The sequence below is a fragment of the Tenrec ecaudatus genome, chromosome 18 (assembly GCF_050624435.1).
Source record: "Tenrec ecaudatus isolate mTenEca1 chromosome 18, mTenEca1.hap1, whole genome shotgun sequence".
In the NCBI taxonomy this organism is placed as follows: Eukaryota; Metazoa; Chordata; class Mammalia; order Afrosoricida; family Tenrecidae; genus Tenrec; species Tenrec ecaudatus.
Genome location: NC_134547.1, coordinates 19000389 through 19018975, shown reverse-complemented (window position 1 = coordinate 19018975; position 18587 = coordinate 19000389). Strand labels below are relative to the sequence as shown.

The following is an 18587-nucleotide window of genomic DNA, read 5'->3' as shown; positions in this document are numbered from 1 at the left end:
TTAACCCCCCCTGTACATGTGGTTCTGTTATTTTTTACTCCTCCCATCCTTCCTCCCCTCTATCCCTTCTCCTTCACCTGGTCCCCGGCCTTCTCGTCGACTCTTCAAAGTTATTTTTCAAGACGGAAGCCACTTTTCTCTTTCTTTATTTTTCCTTATAGTAATGGTGTCATTAAAATTTATCTTTATGAGATTGACTCACTTTGCTAAGTATGATGTTCTCCAGTTTGGACCATATCTGGTGGTGCTTAAAAGACTCCTCACTGTTTTTAATCTATGCATAATATTCCACTATGAATGCACCAGTTTGTTTATCCATTCCTCTAGCACCAGAGCTTTCTGTTGTGTCCATGGTTTTGCTACTATGAAAACTGCTGCAATACACATAGATGTGCATGTCTGTGCATGCTGTATTCTTTATTTCTTTAAGGTATCTACCAGCTGAGAGATTTCAGGATTATAAGGTATGTGTATTGGCATTTGTTTACAGAAACGCCGCCCTGAATTGCATAGTGGTGGTACCATTCTAGTCCCACCAGCAGTGTATGAACGTTCCAATCTCTGCACATCCTCTCCAGCATTTATTGAACAAACCATTAAAAATAAATAAATGTATCTAATGAAATCGTGAGTACGGAGTACTAGGTAGTTATGCGTTCTGTTGCTAACCTTAAAGTCAGTGGTTCAAACCCACTCGACAGCTCCTGGGGATGGGAATGAGGCCATCTAAGGACAGTTCTGCTCTGTTCTATTGGGTCGCTATGAATCAGAATCGACTCAATGGCAGTCTGGACAGGTGACGAAGAAGGCGTGGCCACAACATCCCCAGGGGCAGGTACTCCATTCTCCCAGCCCAGTCCACTATGCAGAGGCCCCGGCTCTAACGCCAAACCAGCAGGTGGGGAGTTCACCTCCTGCGGATGGAGGACTACATTTCCCAGCGTTCCCTTAGGGTCGGGAGGATGCCTGAAGGATCTTCTCTCACCTGGTCCAGTCCGGACAGCGCTCGATGCGCCGGAGAGTTAACCGTACTTCTTGCAGCGTCCACTTCTCGCTTTGCAAAGCGCTCCCGTTACTGTCCACCCCCCATCATAGGCCGCGCTCCCAGCCTGGTTTGTGGGGGGCCCCGGTGGTTCCGGTCTCCCTCCTTCCTCCAGGTGCCGAGTTCGAGACCCGGTTTACCTTCCCAGGAGGGCCTTCGGGGTCCCCGGTACTGCCGGAGGCGGGCAGCGAGGCTCTCGCGGGTCGGCGGCTGGGGACGGGCCTCCGGGACTCGCAGCCGGAGACTACAACTCCCAGGCTGCACCGCGCCGGCGGCCCGATGACGTCACGCTGGCACCGCCGGCGGCCCGCGGACGCGGCGCGGGCGGGGGCAGGGGCTGGGGCCAACCCGGAGGCCGGTGCGGAGGATGGGGGCAGCCCGGCCGCCCCGCGCGTGAGGAGGTCGAGGGGCGCGCCACCCCACCCCGGGGCGGGCGCCCCCGGGCCCACCACCCCGCGTCCCGCCCGGCGGCCGGCGGCCGGGATGCGGAGCCGGGGGCCGCCGGTGGAGCTGCACGGGGTGAGAGGCGCGGGGAAAGGGGTTGCCTGCGACCCTCGCCCGCGCCCCCACCGGCGGACCCCAGCAGGAATTCGGGGGCCAGGCGCTGTGGGCGCCCTGACGTCTGGGGGAGACAGGTGAATCGGCCACCCCGCACCCACCCCGCCCCGCTCGGGTAGCAGGAATCCGGGGGGACGAGCCTGTGCTTGGGAAGAGGCTATATCTGGCTCCCCGGCCATGGCCCCCAAGAGTGCCCCCAAGCCCTCGGGGGCTGCCCCCCATCCTGGCCGCCGGGGCCCGCCCTCGGCATCCCGCGGGCGGCCCGAGTGAAGCGGCCTCCCGCAGCCCCCGGCCCCTCCCCCATGGAGGAGGAGGAGGAGGAGGGGGCGGCGGCCAGGGAGTGGGGCACGAGCCCCGCGGGGCCTGTCTGGACCGCAGTGTTCGACTACGAGGCGGCGGGCGACGAGGAGTTGACCCTGCGGAGGGGCGACCGCGTGCAGGTGCTTTCCCAGGACTGTGCCGTCTCCGGCGACGAGGGCTGGTGGACCGGGCAGCTGCCCAGCGGCCGGGTGGGGGTCTTCCCCAGCAACTACGTGGCCCCGGCCACCCCCGCCGCGCCCGCGGGCCTCCAGCTGCCGCGGGAGATCCCCTTCCAGGAGCTGCAGCTGGAGGAGATCATCGGCGTGGGGGGCTTCGGCAAAGTCTACCGGGCCCTGTGGCGCGGCGAGGAGGTGGCCGTCAAGGCCGCCCGCCTGGACCCTGAGCGGGACCCTGCAGTGACTGCAGAGCAGGTGCGCCAGGAGGCCCGGCTCTTCGGAGCGTTGCAGCACGCCAATATCATTGCCCTTCGGGGCGCCTGCCTCAGCCCCCCACACCTCTGCCTGGTCATGGAATATGCCAGAGGGGGCGCACTGAGCAGGGTGCTGGCTGGTCGCCGGGTGCCCCCTCACGTACTCGTCAACTGGGCAGTGCAGGTGGCCCGGGGCATGAACTACCTTCACAACGATGCCCCGGTGCCCATCATCCACCGGGACCTCAAGTCCATCAACAGTAAGTGGCTTGTTTCCTCCCACTTCCGCCTGGCAGCTGGGCTGCTGGGGATGGAGCAACCAGAAGATCACATGGGTGTGGAAGAGGCCTCAGCCTACCCTCGGTTTGTGGGATAGGTGTTGTCCCCAATGGGGAGGCTGCCCTTTCTGGCCTCTTCGGCTATATAAAATCACTGGAGTGCCAAATCCAAACCAAATCACTGCCGTTGAGCCCATGCTGACTCATGGGGACCCTACCTGACAGCGTAGAACTGCCCCTGTGAGTTTGCAAGACTATAACTCTTTATGGGAGCAGAAAGCCTCTTCTTCCTGCCTGGAAGCAGCTGGTGGTTTCCAACGGCTAGCTCAGTAAATCCTTATTCGAGAATTCCATGCCAGCCCTCCATGTGCTCACCATCCCAGCCATGAAGCCAGTGCCCCAGACAAGCAGAGGCTAGTCCAGAGTCGGGGCTTCTCGGCCTGGGCACTGCCCTGGACACTAAAGGAGGTTTAGCTGCACCCTAGGCCTCAGCCCCACTGGCTGCTGTTAGCATCTTTCTGGCCCCGGCTATATCCGTGCCAGACTTCCAGTGTAGGGTACAGTCAACTCAGTTGAGAACCACTTCCTGGGGTCCTCAGAGTCTGTGCCAATTGGAGATGAGGGAGGAGGGAACGGGATATGGGAGGGACACCGGGCAGAGCCCACTAGGCTGCCCGCCGTGTGGCCAGCTCTCCAGAGTTGACGGGTGGGCTGACTGAAGAAACAATGGAATGAATACAAGAGACCAAATGGAAGAGTCCCCAGATCCCGGCGCTGCTTGTTCAGTCCACCAATGGCAGTCATTGAGACCTGGTGGCGCAAGGGGTTATGCTCTTGATGGCTCACCGGGAGGTTGGCCGTGAGAAGCCCTGTCCATGTGCCCTGGTGTTTCCTGGAAACCCTATGACGGGGCCATTCTTGGTCCTAATTGGGTTCCTAGGAAACGATGGCAGTGAACTTGGACCTTTCAGGGTTTTCTGTTTTTTATTTTTGGTGAATCAAGAACCTCTCGGAGACCAGGACAGCCACAGTCTCTTCCCCGACAAACCGGGTAAACCAGAAACGCCGTTCATTTGCTCGGATGTTCAGAGTGTGTCAGGAGCCCTCTTGGCGTAGTGGTTACAAGTTGGCCTGCTAACCACAAAGTCAGCAGTTCGAAACCACCAGCCGCTCCTCGGGAGAACGATGAGGCTTCTGACTTCCCTCAGAGACCCACAGGTCCACTCTCAGAGTGGATTGCCAGGTCTTTTCTCCCATGAAACTGGTGCTTTGGAACTAGTCCTCTTTCAGTTGCTGGCTGACTGCTTAACCACTGTACCCAGGCTGTAAAAACCCCTTAACATCGAGCCAGTACCGACTCACAGTGACCCTACAGGCCAGAATAGAACTGCCCCCACTCCAGGAGTTTCCAAGGTTGGACTCTCTGGGGAAGCAGACCACCTCATCTCTCTCCTACGGAGCAGCTGGTGGACTCGAACTGCCAGCCTTTCACTCCGCAGAGTGCGCAGCCATGGCCCCAGCAAGCTTTAATGCCCCCTAAAATGCCAGGTGGATGGAGGCAGGCCCCACACCCCCACCCAGCCTGCCCCTTTTGAAGACTGGGACACCTTTCTGACCCCTGCTGATTTACAGCCAACTGGTGGGGTCCAGCAAACCACCTCCCGGCCCCCACAACAGGGTCTGGTGAATAATGGGACGAAACAGAACACACAGCTCCCCACAGCCACCTTCGCCCAAGGAGCCACTAGCTGATGTCCCTCAGGCATTGACTGAGGTTTCCACACTTGCTAAGCCAGTCTTAGACACTGGACATACAGTGACAGACATACAGACAAGGCATGGTCCTCATGATGTCCTTTGTCTCCTGGGACCAGCAGGCCAGCTGCGGCCGTGCTCCGCCACTCCCACCTCGCTTGTCGGCTAAGACCATGGTCAGCCCAAAGTGAAAAAGCATGGGGAAGCCCACTGTGCCCTTTGGCACGAGGCTCTGCAGCCATGCGGCAGAGATGGGAGGGAGGGGCCTAGACAGAGGAAGGAATTGGGGCTGAACCTCCGTTCTGGGTGAGGGGGGTGAGGGCGGTGAAGAGATGAAGATGAAGGTTAAGCCCAGCGCTCCTTACAGTTTGGGCGTCCTGCCAAGGCCCTGACCAGAGACCCTGCTGGAGCCATGAGGACAGGAGACAGGGGGGCGGGGGCAGGAAGGCAGAACGGGGAGAGGGTGAGTGGGACGCAGGTGACCCACCGTGCGCTCCCTCCACAGTCCTCATCCTGGAGGCCCTCGAGGACCACAGCCTCGCAGACACGGTGCTCAAGATCACGGACTTCGGCCTCGCCCGCGAGTGGCACAAGACCACCAAGATGAGCGCCGCGGGCACCTACGCCTGGATGGCCCCGGAGGTTATCCGCCTCTCCCTCTTCTCCAAGAGCAGCGACGTGTGGAGGTGCGAGGGGCGGGGCCGGGCAACCCGTGGGGTGGGGCCGGGGGGGCAGGGCCTCCCACCCAAGCCCCGGGTCTGGCCGGCTGCCCCATCGGGCCAGCATGTACGGTGACCAAAGGAAAAGAACCATCAGAGAGAGAGAGAACTGCAGTCTTTAGAGGCAACCATGCATTGGCTTATTCAGCCACCCCCCCCCACACCTGTGCGGGCACCGTAGTGAACAAATGCAGACACTGGCCTGCCCTCGAGGCTGCTAAGTGCACATCCACAAGGCAGGGCAAAAGACTGCCCAACAGCCCGGGCTTTTAATCAAAGACAGAAAGCAAGGCCCGGGAAAATATTGGATATTGGTGGAAGGAGGTTGGAGAGGCCTGGCAGCTACTCTGGGAAGGGGATGCACACCATCCTTTCCCTCCGACCTGTACGACCTGGACTCCCAAGCTCACTGCATGGTCCAAATGGCTGCAGGAGGACCAGCCTCTGTGATCATATCCAACCGGTTGGTTCTGACTGGTCGGAAGGAGGAGAAGGTACCCTAAAGGACACCTCCTAGAAGTTAGTTGAACCCTAACTCTCTTCCTCCTCCTCCTCCTCCTCCTCTTCCGTTCCATCAGCCAGCCAGTACTCGAATGGCCACAGGCAGCGGCCAGGGAGGAGGGACAACTCCTGCCAGCAGCCTAAATTCACCAGTGCTGTTCCAGGGCAGCCCCCAGGGCCTGGCACACAGTAGGGTTGTGTGGCTATGGAATGAATGAATGGGTAGGACGTTGCGGGGACAAGAACCTGCAGATGGCGGGCACCAGACAAAGTGGTTGGAGGGAGCCAGCAGGACGCCGGGCCTTGGGGCCGGCTGTAACACAGCCCTGCAGTCAGGACTGCGCCCTTCACGGCCTCTCTCCTGGACATCGGGCAGCCCCAGATGTCCATAGGGTACCTCCTGCCTCCCAGGCACTTGTGAGGGTTCCCCAGGGTGCCCAGAAGGGGCCTGGCCTGGAGTCAGCACCTGGTAGGTCTTAGAGGGCAGTAAGCGGCCAGGGCCGCAGGGTCACAGAGCAGGGCCCCTGACCCAGCCCTGGCGCTTGTGGAATGATGGAGGCCTCCCCGGCAGAGTGAGCTCTTGAATTGAGTCTTGAAGTGCAAATAGGTGCCCAAAGGGATGAGTTGTGTAGATGATGGGAACAGCACTGCAAAGCCACGTAGGGAGGAAGGCCAGGGCTCACCAGGAGTGTAGGGTGGAGTAGGGACTAGCCCGGGCACTGAGAAGGTGGCTTTGCCAGGTGGGCATCAAGCAGGAAGGAGTTTTCGGTCAGGGGACAAGAGAAGAGAGCCCGCTTCGCCCCACCTCGTGGGCTGCTGAAGGTTAAGTCAGGGTCTTGTGGTCTCATCCACCAAGGGCGGGCTTTGTTTGGGGTGGGGGTGGCCTGCCCGCCATGGGGTGGATGAGCAAAGGCCATGGTTGGGGGAGGTGGAGCATCCCCCTCCCTGTCTCCATTCGCAGCTTCGGGGTGCTGCTCTGGGAACTGCTGACGGGAGAGGTCCCCTACCACGAAATTGATGCCCTGGCCGTGGCGTATGGCGTGGCTATGAACAAGCTGACGCTGCCCATCCCCTCCACGTGCCCTGAGCCCTTTGCCCGCCTGCTGGAGGGTAAGCCAGGGCCCCATGGAGAGGGTGGGCCCAGCTGGGGGTAGCAGGGGCCTTCCAGCCCAGACCTCTTACCTTCATGCCGAGTTCTACCAGTGACCCCAGAGTGAGAGAGGAGGGAGGGGAGGGGCTGGACGCCATGAAGAAGGCCAGCCTCTCACCCCTGCACCCCCCAACCCCGAACCCTTGTTTTGGCCCACAGCTCCTGAGGGCCACCATCAGGGCCAATGACCCCGGGGTCCCCACAGCCTCTGAATCTCCCCCCAGCCCCTCCAGGGGTGTAACTTGCTCACAGTCCCTTGAGGTCTGTCCCCCCTGAGGAGGCGGGTTCCCAGCCTGGCCTCTAACAACGCCAACCCCTCCCACTGCTTTCCCTCCCTCCGTCCCTCGGTGCCTCCACCCCAGAATGCTGGGACTCCGACCCCCACGGGCGGCCGGACTTCGGCAGCATCCTGAAGCAGCTTGAAGTCATCGAGCAGTCAGCCCTGTTCCAGATGCCCCTGGAGTCCTTCCACTCGCTGCAGGAAGACTGGAAGCTGGAGGTCCAGCACATGTTCGACGACCTCCGCACCAAAGAGAAGGTGGGGCCCAGGCAGGCGGGGCGGGGGCGGGGAGCAAGACCCCGGGCTTTGGTACGTCCGAGCACCTCCCCCAAGCTCCAGCCTGGCACCCCACACAGGGCCCACCCCGTGTGGGGAGACAGCTTCCTCTTGCCTGATGAGGCAGGGGACCCCGCGGTGAACTGTGATGGCGGAAATGAGGAAAGGGGGGAGATTTGCCAAGTTCGATGTTGGTTGAGGTTGGATGCGGGGTACGTCAGGGTCCTCCCTTCTCTCTCCGCTCCTAGGTGAGATTTTCTTACACGAAGAAGTTTAAACCTTAAAAATCAAGGGGGAGGCTGGTGGGCAGAAAAGGAACTGCCCTCTTCAGACTAGCACGGGCCCTGGCCCAGACACCCCATTTGGCTAGCCAAGTGGGGGCTGGCTGGACTCTGGCCCCACAGCAGGCTGCCCTCGTGCCAAGCACCGCCCAGACCCCGTCAGCATGGTGCCCAGACCCCGTCAGCATGGTGCCCATTTCCAGGGGCTCCGGTGGCTCGGCCCTCCCCCACTATGGCCACCCTGGGCCCTTTCCCATCTGCCCATGGGGTGCATCTCCGCAGGAGCTCCGGAGCCGGGAGGAGGAGCTGCTGCGGGCGGCGCAGGAGCAGCGCTTCCAGGAGGAGCAGCTTCGGCGGCGGGAGCAGGAGCTGGCCGAGCGCGAGATGGACATCGTGGGGCGGGAGCTGCACCTGCTCATGTGCCAGCTCAGCCAGGAGAAGCCGCGCGTGCGCAAGCGCAAGGGCAACTTCAAGCGCAGCCGCCTGCTCAAGCTGCGGGAAGGCAGCAACCGCATCAGCCTGCCCTCCGGTACGGTTCGGCCTCCCGGGCCTCTCTCCCCTGCCTGTTTTTGGCGGGGAGAAGGGGTGGGGGGTGAATTTTGTACTCATTCTGACTCAGAAATGGCCACCATGGTAAATTATTAGGATCATGCCCCCCATGAAAACAGGACAGCTACAGCAGATGCTCCCCCAATGGCCCCTCTCAAACACCCCCCCCCCACGCTTTTCAGTCCCCAATGTCGTCTTTGAAGGTAGTTTGCCCTCTGGCATATCTCTGTAGTTTTCTCACCCAATTAAAAAAAATTCCTTTAATCTTTCAGTTCACTGGCTCTTACCCCTGGCTGGTGGTGCAGAGGGGTGTGGGTTCTGTGTTGGGCAGCATTTCGGACCCACCAGCCATTCCCCAGGGAGAAAGGAGGCTTTCTACTGCTGTAAAGAGTGACAGTCTTGGAAACCCGGGGGCGGGGATGGTCACCGCTAGGAGTCGGCATGGACAGGATGGCAGTGAGTGAGCTTGGAGCCATCGTGGGCTGGGCTTTGGGCTACTAGCCGCAAAGTCAACAGTTCAAATCCACCAGTCGCCCTCTGGGAGAAAGAAGAGGCTATCTGCGCCCTTGCAGGTTAGAAACCTCCTCTCAGGAATGGCCACAGTTGCAGTGGGTTTGACAGTCATGCACTGAGGAAACGCTTTGCTGGCCCAGGGGCTGCCTGCAGCCCAGCTTAGCTGCTCCAGGCTTAGCTAGTGTGGCTATCTCACCAAGCCCGCAGGGTGGGCCTCTAAGGAATGGATGCTTACCCTCTCAGTTTAGAGCAGTGGTTCTCCACCTTCCTCATGCCGCGGCCCTTGCATACAGTTCCTCATGCTGTGGTGACCCCCCTTAACCATAACATTATTTTCGTTGCTACTTCATCACTGTTGTTTTGCTACTGTTGTGCATCAGAGGACACCGGTGATAAGGTCCTTTGACCCCCCCAAAGGGGTCGAGACCCACAGGTTGAGAACTGCTGGTTTAGAGGATGGGGGAGGGAAGGCTTTCTCTTATGGGAGTCTCAGGTGGCGTGGTGCATTTGGTCCTCCGTCTGTGCTCACTTGCTCCCGCCTCCGTATGTCACAGAGAAGCCAGTCCCAAATGCCATGACCATGTAGGGGCTAGTGTGGACCTCACACATTTGAGGGCGGGAGGCTCCTCAGCCCACTCAGGTCCCCCCTGTCAGGTGTAATAGGCTAGACCCCGGGGTCCTGGACAACATTCTGCCCCATGGCAAGCTGTAAGTGTCCACGTAGGACTGTGGGTGCTCAGCCTTGCCCGCCTGTGACCTCTGAGCACCAGAATGCCAGGACTTTTCTTCCAAAGTGCCTCTGGGTGGATTCCAACCAACAACCTTCTGGCTAATCATGTTAACTATCTGCACCACCTGGGGACTCTGATATGGGAATAGCCAAACCCACTGCCATCAAGTCAGTTCTGACTCAGAGCGACCCTACAGGACAGGGTAGAACTGCCCCTGGGGGGTTCCAAACCTGTAGCACTTCATCGAAGTAGCAAACCTCAACTTTCTCCCATGGAGCATCTGGGGGTTTCAAACTCCTGACCATGGGGTTGGCAGCCCAATGCGTGACCCACCTGTGAACAATTGATGTTCTTGATACAATTGCTGTATGGATTGTTCTAAGAGCCCCCAATAAATGATTTATTAAAATTAAACATTTTTTTTAAAAGAAAGGTGACCTAATAAGCCACTCTTGGTCTTATCAAAGCAGCTATTTGGCCTTGGAGCAGCTTAATCAACCAAAGTCCATTGTCGAGTCCAGTTGGGATGCATAGTAGCCGCTGAGGACAGGAGATAACTGCTCCCTAAGGGTCTGAGGCTGGTCACCTCTGTGGGAGCAAACAGCCTCATATCTCTTCCTTGGGGCAGCTGGTAGTTTTGAACCGCTGACTTGCAGCCCAAGGGTTAAGCCACTATGCACCCCATGGCTCCTTGGCTCATCCTAACCTAACAGACTTAATTCCGTTCAGGCTCTTCGGGTTTTTCTGGAAAGGCTGTGTGTCCTGGGCAGGTGTGTTCCCCCATCGGTGGCCCCGGACGTGGGCTGCTCTCTGCAATGCTCTAAGCCATCGATGCTCCGTGTCTGCAGCCTTGCTGTTGTGGTCATGCCAGGAACCACGTTTTTAAAACGGTGAAGAAACGGAGGATATTCATTCTGGGGAGATCTTTTATTTATCCCAGTGTACCCCAAATATGATCTGTTCACAAGCACTCCGATGCCAAGAAAATGCACTGCTGCATCCTTTCCCTGATGGCTTGTTTTGTTTTTCCATATGAAATCCCTGGACTCCAGTGCTTATTGACAGCCTGTCTCCACCCAGTGTCAGACATCCCTGAGCTGGATTCTGACTGGTAACAACTGTGGTAGAAAGAGGAGTTCTAGGGGTCAGGTTGGTCATTGAAATGCCTTCAGTAGCCGTTGCCCGTTGGTGTTCCCACTGAATGTAAATTAGCTTGCAGGTCAATAAAACGGAAGCCCAGCCTTTGGTTGGTGGGGGCACACCAGCCGGACTTGGGCTCAGTGGCCATGGGCCCTTGGGCTCTTAAGGGACCCTCAGGCCTAGCTCCCTGGGCCCTCAGGTGGGTCTTCTCTGATTTGCACATCACCTGAGGTCCCAGGGGACATGGGACCCCAGAGTGGCTGGTTCAGGTGGGTCTTGGAGCTTGACATTTCCAGTGGGTATTTGGTGTGGGGTACCGATGCTGAGGGGGCGGGGTTTGCACATTGTAATTTGTGTCTGAGTGCCACTGTGCCCCCCGGACTGGGTTTACAAAGCCCTCCTCTCCGTTCCACAGGCTTTGAGCATAAGATCACCGTGCAGGCCTCCCCGACTCTGGAGAAGCGAAAAGGATCCGATGGGGCCAGCCCCCCGGCCAGTCCCAGCATCATCCCCCGGCTAAGGGCCATTCGCTGTAAGTGCCAACCCCCACCCCCAGTCCCCAGCCCCTGGCAGAGGGCCATTCTCTGTCCCCGTCCCCATCCCCCCAGCCAGGCGGCTTCTCTGAGTCCAGGCCTCTCCCCGAGGGGAGGTGTGAGCAGCCCCTGCTTGGTCAGGAGCGAGGTCTGCGGGAACAGCATGGTTCTCAGAGGGAACAGCACAGGCAGGGGAACTGGGGTAGAAACAAGCCCATCGCCAGGAAGGGCAGTGACTTGGCTGGAGCAGAGTACTGGGGGCAGGGTGGGCCTGGATCTCACCAGGCCTCGTCAGCAGAGGTGGGGGTGGAGGGAGGAGGGGTTGGGTTTTCTGGGGGCCCTGAGTGAGGAAGGGAAGCCCGCGGACGTCCCTTTCCCTCTGGCTGCCGGGCAGGGTGTGGAGGGGAAGGAGGAGGGCAGGAGTAGGGGCAGAGTGAGTGGCCAGTGGGTTGATGGCCCCACCATCAATCGGGGGTCTCCGCGGGAGAGAACGGCTGTGGGAGTGCATTGGCAGAGCAGAGCCTCCCAGAGGTTGGAGATGGGCTGAAGGAAGCCAGGCTGCCGCCATCCATCACTCACCCCTGATGCTTACCTCTCAGCCTCACCGGGCTGGGGAGGGCGCAGCCCAGGGAAAAGAGAGCCTCAGGCCAAGGGAACAGCCTGCACAAAGGCTTGGAGGTGGGGAGACACCTGCCTGGGAGTAACCAGCAGTCAGTGCCTTAACCTGGGCTGCGGCTCACTGCGCACTGCTGCAGGGCCCCTCCCCTCCCTTCCCCTCCCCTCCACGCGCTGGGCTCTGCTGGCCCCTCCCCTCCACGTGCTGGGCTCTGGCCTCGAGTGAAGAGACTGCTCCCTCACGTCCAAGGTGTTCTCCAGTGTGAGCCTTCCCTGAAGCGCCTGGTCCCTCACTTGACCCGTCTAACATCCTGCATCATTTACGCCCCTCCCCTCTGTTCAATGAAATCACATTGTCTGATTCCAACCAGCACCCCCGCCCTCCCCTTACCCCCCCCATGCCAGTGCCCCTCTGGAACAAGAAGAGGCTCTGTCTTGGGTTCCAAGGCCCCCCCACCCCAAGGGGCAGACAGTGCCCTGTGGGTTTGAGCTTCTGACCTCACAGCAGGCCACCGCCTAACCCACAGTGCCACCAGGTCCCCCATGGTGTCTCACCGAGCGATACACCCTTGGCAGGGACTTTTGTCTGTCTTGGTCCCTGCCCTCCCTGCTTAGTAGGGAGGGGGCAAGGAAGGAGGAGCCAGCAGAGTGGTCATCTAGGCCAACTCCGGTGGCTCCCAGAGTGACAGTGGCCATTTGGGAATAAGTGAAGGGGGGAAGGTTAGGCTGAGTGTGGTGGGGGGGGGCAGCTGAAGACGGCTAGGGGGGAGGGGGGCGGTGCTGTGCCTTTATTGGAGGGGGTGGGGCTGCTAGCTGGGAGGGGCATGATGGGAGCTGAAAAGTAGACAGGTTGGGGAGGGTGGGCGCCCTCCAAGAAATTGACATCTGGGGGCCAAGTATGTGTATGTGTGTGTGGGGGGCCTCTCCAAGACCCAGTAACCACGTGGCCTTCTCTCCTGGCCAGTGACTCCCGTGGATGGGGCCAGCGGCAGCAGCTGCAGCGGGGGCAGCGGGACTTGGGGGCGCAATGGGCCCCCAAAGAAGGAAGAACTGGTTGGAAACAAGAAGAAGGGCCGGACCTGGGGGCCCAGCTCGACGCTGCAGAAGGAGCGGGGCGGAGGAGAGGAGAGGTAAGGCAGTGGCTGGGGGGAGCGCCCTCCTTCAGTCCCCCACGACTGACACCTCACCCCCGTGCCCGGGCACCCCTGCAGGCTGAAGGCACTGGGGGAAGGCAGCAAACAGTGGTCGTCCAGCGCCCCCAACCTGGGCAAGTCCCCCAAACACACACCCATCGCCCCCGGCTTTGCCAGCCTCAACGAGATGGGTAAGGGGTGAGAGAGCCTTTTGGTGGGAGGTGGGGAGTGGCATGCAGGGCAGGATTTCACTGGAAGAGGGTTGGGGGCTGCAGGGGGCGGTGGGAGGTTCAAGAATGCTAGAGGGACAGGGTGGCGGATCAATTGGAGGGCTCACTGGGCCCCCCACCAGAGTCACCCCGACCGGCTCTCCCTCTTGCAGAAGAGTTCGCGGAGGCGGAAGGCGGCAGCAGCGTGTCCCCCTCCCCTTACACCACCCCGTCCCACCTCTGCGTGCCCCTGCCGCCCGAGCCCTCCCCGGGGACCTCGCCCCCCGCGCGGAGTGGCCACGGCCGGCGGCGCTGCGAGTTGGCTCTGCTGGGCTGCGCCACGCTGCTGGGCGCCGTGGGCCTGGGCGCCGACGTGGCCGAGGCGCGCGCCCCTGACTGCGAGGAGCAGCGGCGCTGGCTCGACGGCCTCTTCCCCCGCGCTGGCCGCTTCCCCCGGGGTCTCAGCTCCCCCGGGCGCGGCCGCCGCGATGACCCGGGCCCGGGCCTGGTGCCCTCAGCCACCCTCGTGTCGCTGTCCTCCGTGTCCGACTGCAACTCCACGCGTTCGCTGCTGCGCTCCGACAGCGATGAGGCCACGCCAGCCGCGCCCTCCCCACCTCCTTCCCCTCCTGCGCCCACGCCGTCCCTCCACACCAACCCCCTGGTGGACCTGGAGCTGGAGAGCTTCAAGAAGGACCCCCGCCAGTCACTGACGCCCACCCACGTCACGGCCGCGCGCGCCGTCAGCCGTGGGCACCGCCGGACGCCATCAGACGGGGCCCTAGGGCAGCGGGGTCCCCCGGAGGCTGCAGGCCCCGGTGAGTGAGTGACCCTCACCCAGATCCACTGTCCACACCTACCCAGCTGGTGCCGGGTGGCCCCCCACTGGCTAGCAAGAAGAAGGGAGGGCCTCCGGGTCCCCATGGCCCTCACTGCTGGAGACCCTGTGGGTCCGCATGACGGAGCCGCACAGGTGGCAAGAGAGGCTGGGTGACTGGGGCAACCACTGTAGTCACTGGCAGTGGGGCCTGGAGGGGCAACCCTGTGGGTCAGAGGAGAACTCCAGGCGCCCATGGCTCGTTTCTCTGCTGGGGCCAGGCCTTTCTTTGAAGGCACTTCTTGAGCCTCCTCCAGATCAGCAGCTGAGAGTGCTCCCCAGGACACCACCCCCCTCCATCATCACTATTGCTGCCACTCAGCACCCCTGATGCTCCGTCCGTGACCCACATTTCACACCCATTAACAGCCACACCAACAGTCGGGAGGGCCTGCTAGTGTGGGCCACTGAGAGGCCGTCTGCTCCTGTGAAGACTGAGAGTCTCGGGAGCCCTGCACAGGGCTGCCATGGGGACGAATGGCCCTGGAGGCAGCGGGGTTGGTTTTATTAAGTACTGTCCTCCGTGTGCAGGAGCCCTGGTGGCATCGTGGTTACGCCTCGGGCTGCTAACCCCAAGGTCAGCGGTTCAAAACCACCAGCTACTCCAAGAGAGAAAGACATGCAGCATGACAGTCTTGGCAACACCCCGGGGTTGGTTTCACCCTGTCCTGTAGGGTCACTACGAATCGGCTCCCACTTAATGGCAGTGAGTTTGGTTTGGGTTTGTAGCAGGGTACTGGTATGGGGCTGCCATGCCATATGTGCAGTGACTAGGGATCTCTACCTTGAGCGTACAGACCAAAGGGCGCTTACATCACTGTAGACTGGTGGTAGGTCCGAGCTGTGGCTACAGGCAAGGGATGGCCTGAAGCACTTGCTCAGAAAGACTCACCCGAGGTCGTACTTGGGGCTGGGCAGCAGGTGGCTGTCACTGTGCTGGAAGGTAGGATCTTTCCAGAGACACCCCCAAGCCTGTGCTGACTCATCTCTGCTTCTCCCTCCTCAGGCCCCCGAGAGGCCCTGGAGTTCCCCCGGCTGCCGGACCCCCAGGCCTTGTTCCCAGCCCGCCGGCGGCCCCCTGAGTTCCCTGGCCGCCCCACCACCCTGACCTTTGCCCCACGCCCCCGGCCAGCGGCCAACCGACCCCGCCTGGACGCCTGGAAACTGGTCTCCTTTGGCCGGACGCTCAGCATCTCGCCTCCCAGCAGGCCAGCCACCCCGGGGAGCCCTGGGCCACCCGGGGTGCAGCCCACGCTGCTGGACATGGACATGGAGGGGCAGAACCAGGACAGCACCGTGCCCCTGTGCGGCGCCCGCTGAGCCGCCCGGCAGCCACGAATGTAGCGCCTCAGGCCCACCCCAGCCACAGGGCAGGGAGGCCCTGGGCGGGACACTTGCTCTATTTATTGGGGAAGGGGGGACACTTTAATTTATTTATTTGTATCTGCCTCGGGGGGCGGGGGGTGGGCAGGGACACTCAGGGACAGGGCATCATGGCAATTTGGCACAAAACAGCATTAAAGGTGACCCCTGCCTCCTACTGCCCTTGGCTGTGTGTGTCCCCAGCCCAGGGCTCTGACATCGAGCCATTCCCAGTACCCCCCCCCATTCTGCTTCCTGAAGCCCCTTCCAGTGACCCTTCCCTCCAAGAACACATGGCAAGGTTATGGTCACCAGTGACAAGTGCTTTACCAAGGAGCATTTGGGGGGTGCAGTTACATAATGACAGGGTGGGGAGAGGGGCTGCTCCCCTGGGGTGGCCTTAGCCAATCACACCCGAGCCCGGGCCCCACTGTCCTCCCGCTGGAGGCCGCACCGGTTCATCTTGAGCTGTGTCAGCTGGATGTAGTGGAGAACGTTGGTGTCTGCAGGGAGGGCGTGGAGGAATCTGGTGAGCTGGGCCGCGGGGAGGCAGCGTCTGCCCCACCTCTGCTCCCATCCCGTTGTCCCAGACTTCAGTGGCTTCCTAGGGGCTTACCCCCAACCTTGGCCCCTGCCCTTTTCCCTTTGGCACCTCACACCTAGCCTGTCCCTGCCGGGGTGGCTGGAACCCTTGCCCCCATGCCCCAGGCTCGGTGGGTACAGCCAGATGGCCTGCCCCTCCATACCTTTGCCCTTGCTCTGCCCTCCCTAGGGAGACCACCTCTAGCCCCTGTCACTGTGCCATGCAGTCCCAGCCATCCCTGTTAGAGTGGATCACGCTCGCCCTCTGAGCTGGAAACCCACCTCTGACTTTTTGCGCCTACAGACTTGAGTAATGTCCAGCTGCCTACGCGCGTGCGCATGCTCGCACGCACGGCCCAAGGGCTCCCAGAGGGCGGTCCAGGGCTGCTGCCACCTACTCCCACACACCTGCCTTTGCCTCCTGGAGGACTGCCACCCACCAGAGGGAGCGAGTGAGCTGGCATGTGTACAGCGAGGGAGCATGTCGGGTGACGACTGGTGGGCAGGTAGGTGAGGGCTGGGAGTCTTGGCTGGGTCAGGACAGGAGCTTGCTGGGGAGGCAAGGGTGGGTGAGTGGTGTGAGCAGGAGAGAGGAGTGTAGGGTGCAGGGGGGAAGCTGGTGGTTGGCAGGGTACTTCCTGGAAGCAGTTTTGTATGGGAGGCCTTTGTACCCTGCCCTGGCCCCTCAGTAAGCCCTTAATTCTTAAGTACCTGCTATCAGGCACCTGCTATTAAGATTATTCTTTCAGCCCTCACCTGTGCACTAAGGTCCTGTCATTACCCGTGGTGGGGGAGCATCCTCTGCTTGGGCTCTCTTCCAGCCACCATCCCTGCCCTCTCCCCCAGCCCTCACCTGTGGGCTCCCGGCTGCGGGCCTCCTGCAGGTAGCGCAGCGCGCGGGGGTAATCCCCCAGGTGGTAGAAGGCGATGCCAGCGCGGTAGGTGGCCTTGAAGTTGCCCTGCTGCTTCTCCAGCACCTTGAGGCAGTATTCGCGCACGCGCTCATAGTTCACCAGTTCCGACTGCAGCAGGCAGGCTGCGGGGACACAGGGTGGGACATTCAGAGGCAATTGGCATCCCCAGACTCGGCCTGCCCTCAGGGAGCCTGGCTCCTAGCTTGCACGGGCCCCCCACCGTCAGCCAGAACTGCCCAAGGGATTGCTCAGGCCAGCACGGGCGCCAATCTGCAGCCTAATCCGAGTCGAATCGATGCATCTGCGCCGCCGCCAAAGGGCGCCAGAGAGACGGCCCGGAGCGCGCCGGGCGGGTTCGGCGACCGCGGGGTGCAGAGCCGGGGAGGGCGGGCCCCCGAATGGCCATGCAGGTGGGCTTTTTTCTCACCTCAGAGGACGAGGGCCCTGCAGACCCAGACCCAAGCTCATCTGCTGCCCCCAGCCCCCTCCCTCAGGAGGCTCCCGCAGCCCCTGCCTCCCGAGCTCCCGCCCTGGTCCAGTCCTGGTCCCTGCCCCCCCCCCCGCGCCCCCCGACGACCCCGTACCCGTGAGAGAGTCATAACACTCCACCTCCGTGCTCTCCACCAGGCGCCGCTGCTCCTCGCTGAGGCGGGCCGGGCCCGGGCTGGTGGCGGGCCCGGGGGCGGGGGCCGGCAGCCCGCCGGGACGGGCCCCCTGCGCCGCCTTCAGCTGCAGCAGCGCCCGGTGGTACTTGCCGATGGCTTCCCGGAACTTCTTCTCGCGGTAACAGCGCTGGCCCTCCGCCTTGAACGCCACGGCGGCCCGCAGACTGCTGTCGAGCGCCGCGCCCAGGCCCCCCGACGGCTCCGGGGCAGCGCCCAGCCGGGCCGGGCCATGGCGAGGGCCGGGGCCCGGCGGCGAGAGGGCGGGAGGGGGGCGCGGCGGAGGCTCCGGGGCAGCGCTGAGCATCAGCACCGGGGACAGCGCGCCGCGCTGCATTGTGGGAAACTCCTGCGGCCGCCGCAGCTACTGCATCGCCCCTCGCGGGGCTGGTCCCCACCCTTTCTCCGCCCCCGCACCTCCAGCAACGGATTCCGCCTGCCCCCTAGGGGTCTGGAGAAACCCCTCAAGATGTCCCCGCGCTCACCTTCCCATCGGTCCCGAGCACCCCCTGAGGTGGCCTCTCCCTCGTCCTCCTCCTCGTCCTCCCCACCCTCCTGCCCGCTCGCCTCCCCCATGCCCAAACCCGAGGCTTTCTAGAAAGAAAGGACAAGTCTGGGGGAGCGGACAGGGAGACAGGAACCTCGCGGAAAGCTGGCTGTAGCCCACTAACCATTTGGCAGACTGGATGAGAACACAGAACAGGGAATTCAAGTCCCTGTTTATTCTCTCGCGAGTTGTCTTGGACAGACCACTTCACATTCGCTGCCTGTAAGGTTGCATCATGCGCGTCTGGAACACGGGACAGTAAGATGCTCTTGGGAGGGCACTCGTTTATTGATTCAAGAAGCATTCTGGGATGGCTTTTCTGTGCCCAGAGCAGAGACTGAACCCCAGGCCTGCCCCCACCAACCCCCCAACTAGCCTCCCAGCCTAGCGGGGGGCATAGGCCAGCCCGCGGTGACATCCCAGAGTAGTCAGCGGAGGCACAAGCAGAGGGGACCAGCAGGAAGAGGCTCAGGTCAGGTTTCAGGGTGGGGAGGGGAAGGACACCAGGCGGCAAGAGCCCTGAGCCGAGGTAGAGGGAAGGCTGCTTGGCCAAGGGGTGAATTCGAATTCGTAGCAGAGAAAGAAGCGCTTTCCCCCAGCAAACTCGCCCTGTGGACAAGCCATCAGCCAGAGTGCAATGCACATGAATG

At 61.5% G+C, this 18587-nt stretch overlaps 2 protein-coding genes across 2 annotated transcripts; one reads left to right on the top strand and one right to left on the bottom strand.

The window, feature by feature from the left end:
• The first annotated feature begins 1375 nt into the window (after positions 1-1375).
• Positions 1376-15317, top strand: MAP3K10 (mitogen-activated protein kinase kinase kinase 10). Its single transcript, XM_075537109.1, has 10 exons — positions 1376-2590; positions 4869-5049; positions 6545-6693; positions 7096-7271; positions 7853-8099; positions 10919-11035; positions 12616-12781; positions 12863-12975; positions 13167-13811; positions 14877-15317. Exons 1-10 carry the CDS (start codon positions 1903-1905, stop codon positions 15188-15190), a joined length of 2796 nt encoding a protein of 931 aa, XP_075393224.1. The 5' UTR covers positions 1376-1902; the 3' UTR covers positions 15191-15317.
• Positions 15318-15557: 240 nt separating this feature from the next.
• TTC9B (tetratricopeptide repeat domain 9B) lies at positions 15558-17727 on the bottom strand. The gene is made up of 3 exons (XM_075537428.1): positions 17313-17727; positions 16668-16850; positions 15558-15735 (listed from the first exon to the last, which is right to left on the bottom strand). The coding sequence occupies exons 1-3, from the start codon at positions 17725-17727 to the stop codon at positions 15641-15643; spliced, it is 693 nt and encodes a 230-aa protein (XP_075393543.1). The 3' UTR covers positions 15558-15640.
• Positions 17728-18587: the final 860 nt, after the last annotated feature.